The following is a 3,781-nucleotide window of genomic DNA, read 5'->3' as shown; positions in this document are numbered from 1 at the left end:
TGGCCAATTAAGTCATCAGCTGAAATGGTCATACTGGTTGCAGGGTAGGCATTTGTTCCGGCAAAAGATCTTTTATACAACTTCCTTTTCTGTCTTAATAAAAATGTCCCGTGTGTTTACTCAAACAGCTTTTCATCACAAAGTTACAGAGACATGTTGTCTTCCTTGACAGATTGGAATAGGAAGTGGTATAAAAGATCCATGGTCTTTTTATCCCAACAACTGAGAACAAAAGAAAAAAAAAACATGAAACGAAAAGATGCATCCTAACTAAGGCTTGACATTCAAATGTACAACTAATGAAGAAGATCAATTCTTCCCTCTATCGGCATACGTTGTCACTGCCCGAGTCGGTTAGAATTGTTATCCTTCTTGCTGCTTTCAGGAAGTCGCTGCAATACAGGACATCATAAAAGATAATCAGTATACTCCAACGTTCACAGATACCACCAAAAGGCATGCAAACAGGATCCATTGGATGCTTGAAAATACTAGAATATATTACCTGAATGGTTCATCTCCACTGTGCTTAACAACGCCAGCCGGGTCCTGATAAAGCACATTGCTCAGCATCTCTGATCTTTCAAGACCAAACATCTCTGCCAGCTTTCCATAGAGCTCCTCATAAGAGCCAAAAACTGACAGGTCCAGAGTCCGGCCAACGTCTTCAGATTCCATAAACACCTTACAGTGACCTGTCTCCAATCCAAATTCAAGTTTGGGATCTTTGTACCACGGAAGGACTTGATCTAGAGAGTTCTCTGGATGACCACTCTGAAGAACTCCTGATCCTGAACCACCAGAGACAGTTACAGTATTTTCTGGATTCCTCTCTGATAAACTGCTGCGAGCTGTATCCCCAGAGGAGCTCTGGGAGATCTGCTGCTCAGTGAGAATTGGTTGACCAAACAAAACAAACAGGGGTGCTTCTGTACGAACATTAGGCTTCGATCCTTGTACAGAATTTCCGATAGTCAACACGCAAGATACATTATCCTTGGATTCATAATCTTCCATGAAGCAGCTACTGTTAGGGATTCTAGAAGCTGCGGCAGCAGCATGTTCAAGCTGCTTCAGTTTGAACGGGAAGAGGCCCGCCTGCAGTTTATTGAAATGCGGTTCTGATGAGGGTAATCCGAATTGAGCATGCCTGGCTCCCTGTATGCCTGCAGGAATCTTGTCTGGTAAACAACACAAGGGACTACTTGGGCTTAAGGGGTTGCTGAATAGTGATGGCATTGGAAGTTGGCCAACAAGGGGAAATTCCGGAGGTTGTGGAAGCCTCAACTTCTTTCTTGGTGGGGAAAAGGGGCAAAGATTGATGGCAGGCATATTTGATACCAGCTCAACCAACCATGGACTGACTCGCTTAACATTCTGAAGTAAATCTGGTTCATCCCATGCAACCTACATTTTGAATATTAACCAAATCATGTCAGACCCAAATTACCAACAAAATCAGCAGTCTGAATCTGACTGCAGAGAACAAGAGCAACAAAGATTACAATTCATGCTTCATCAATTCATATACATCAAAATACAGTAAAAAAAAAAAAACTTGAAATGTCAGTTAAGCAGCAGGTAAATCACCCACACACGCACGAATACCAGTTCAGTTAGATTCTAGAAATTTAGGACATTGTATTCAATTTTTGATCCAGACAAGATTTACCTACTTAAGTCAGAGGCCCTGCGTTTAAGGCCTCCCACTTACACTTAAAAAAAAAAATAAAACTTATATTAATGGCCAATCCTAAGAGCCAAACCGAATTGTTGTAAGTGGTGTATAAACTACCCCTTTCTCATCGTCTATTGACTGTGATTATGAACAAAATAGCTCCACCATTCAGAGATATTCCACTCTAGCAGAAGAAAATTCCTCCTATCTCAATCCAGGGATCTCCGATATGAAAGTATATTTGTACAACAAACAAAGAGGAATCGCAACAGCACAGAAAAGGACCAAGGACAAGTAAATCAAACTATCTGCTCACACAGCATAGTTCTTCTAGGCATGGCTGAGAAAATAAACCAGTAAGATGCACAAAAAGAACAGAATAAATTAATTCTCAAAACCAATTTCCAAAGAACCATCAAATGTAAGTTATGTACCTGGAGAAGGCGCCAGGGAGAATTAGGCCAATGGATGCGGTCATCAACTTGAACAGAGGATATAGTTCCCATAAACCAGCTTATCCGTGATGAATCTTCTGTCTCGAAAGGCATCTTGAATCTCATCCCGGAACACCACTGAATTCTTATTGCAGCCTTTACAGCTGAGGCCTTTACAACAAACTCCGGCGTGCTTGCACGTGGATAGTAAATAACCTCAAATGCCTGCCCACTGGCAGCAAGATTGGCTGCTTCAACAACAGATTCTGCCCTAACTTTACCCCTTCCCCTAGCACCTATGTCACTGTTATTAGTCCCTCCCTTAGGATTCCTCATGATCCTGTTTTCCTCTTCACCTAGAAGCCTGGAGAATCCCCCATACAAAGAGGAGGTGCAATTCCCAGCACTGGTATTCCATCCAGATGGTGCCTCAGGTCCACCACCAATTCCTCTCTTCGCTCTTCTGATCCCAACACAAAGATCCCCATTTTCAGCTCTCAAAAACACAATCGAGTCCCCTGCAACAAGCTTCTTCTGGTTCACAAAATTACTCCATCCAGTCGTCAAAAGATGACGACGCGGTGTCCCCCTGTAAATATGCCTAAATTTCCATATCTCCCCATGAACATCTTTGGCCAAAATAGTCTGAACTGGGGGTTCAGCTGAATAGTCCAACCGCGGAAATATGGTCTCAGCACAGTACCGTGGCACAGAGAAACCCCCACCGTTGTTTGCATCAGACTGTGTTAATGTCTTTGCAAAAGAACTAGGCTTTTCCTGACCGTCATTCTTATCAAAAGCCAACAATCCATCATCACCATCATCATCGCTACATTCATTTCCTCTCAGCGGAACCAATCTTATTTTAGCGAAAACCTCATCAGTCTCAGTATCAGCCAGGTACTTTATTGATGAGACTCTACACAAAATAAGTGGTGGGATTGTGCAAAAAGTCCCGAAATCCACACTTTTGTGAGCATGCTCAGCATGTCCTTGAGGAAAGTAGAAAACTTTGGAGTTAACAGGTGACATTTGCACCATTCCGCCAGCGCAGGCATGCCATAACTGGGGGTCCAGGGATTTTTCCACTTCATTCATGGGTTCGTTCCCAGAATTCATCACAGTAATCATTCTTCTTTTGCAAATCTAAGGCCTCAAACGCATACACAACACAAGCAATCCTTTAACTGGGTCCTAGTTTTTCTCAATCAATCAAATCTCTGAAACAAGACAACAAGATTATAAGTATTAGGATCTGAAGTACTTTAAACACAAAGGGATTGCAGGACGAGAGTAAAATACTGGAAGAAAATAAACTGCAATTGCGAAGACGAAGATACATTTTTAATGTTCTTGAAACAACCCATATAAAAATAGGCAAAATACATGGATTCAACCCTTCGGTCCCCAGCAATCAATCCAAAGGAAAAAAAACTGAAGAAAAGGGAGAGGGGGATATATAGAGAGAGTTGGGAGAAATACTAAAACAGGGCATCTTGAGTTACCTTCAAGATACAACTGGCTTTTTGACAAACTGATGTTCCATTCTCTCTTTTTTGCTCTCAAGGGAACTTTAAAAAAAAAAAAAAAAAAGGCCAACCTTTTTCACTAGTTTGTGTTGATTCAAAGGAAAAACAAGAGGGTGAAGATTATTGTGGGGGTGATGTAA

General features: G+C 41.7%; 1 protein-coding gene across 1 annotated transcript; it reads right to left on the bottom strand.

Moving 5' to 3' along the window:
• Nucleotides 1-3,781, bottom strand: LOC113762705 (auxin response factor 18). Its single transcript, XM_027306262.1, has 4 exons — nucleotides 3,618-3,781; nucleotides 2,113-3,332; nucleotides 506-1,407; nucleotides 1-392 (listed from the first exon to the last, which is right to left on the bottom strand). Exons 2-4 carry the CDS (start codon nucleotides 3,241-3,243, stop codon nucleotides 323-325), a joined length of 2,103 nt encoding a protein of 700 aa, XP_027162063.1. The 5' UTR covers nucleotides 3,244-3,332; nucleotides 3,618-3,781; the 3' UTR covers nucleotides 1-322.

The sequence above is a fragment of the Coffea eugenioides genome, chromosome 2 (assembly GCF_003713205.1).
Source record: "Coffea eugenioides isolate CCC68of chromosome 2, Ceug_1.0, whole genome shotgun sequence".
NCBI classification, from domain to species: domain Eukaryota; kingdom Viridiplantae; phylum Streptophyta; class Magnoliopsida; order Gentianales; family Rubiaceae; genus Coffea; species Coffea eugenioides.
This window is presented reverse-complemented; position numbering and strand designations above follow the sequence as displayed.

Excerpts from the sequence above, each read along its gene's own strand:
- LOC113762705 (XM_027306262.1), bottom strand. The coding sequence starts at position 3,243 with ATGATTACTGTGATGAATTCTGGGAACGAACCCATGAATGAAGTGGAA. Across the intron at positions 1,408-2,112 it reads CTCCCTGGCGCCTTCTCCAG|GTTGCATGGGATGAACCAGA; the intron begins GTACATAACTTA and ends TTCAAAATGTAG. Across the intron at positions 393-505 it reads AGTGGAGATGAACCATTCAG|CGACTTCCTGAAAGCAGCAA; the intron begins GTAATATATTCT and ends CCTGTATTGCAG.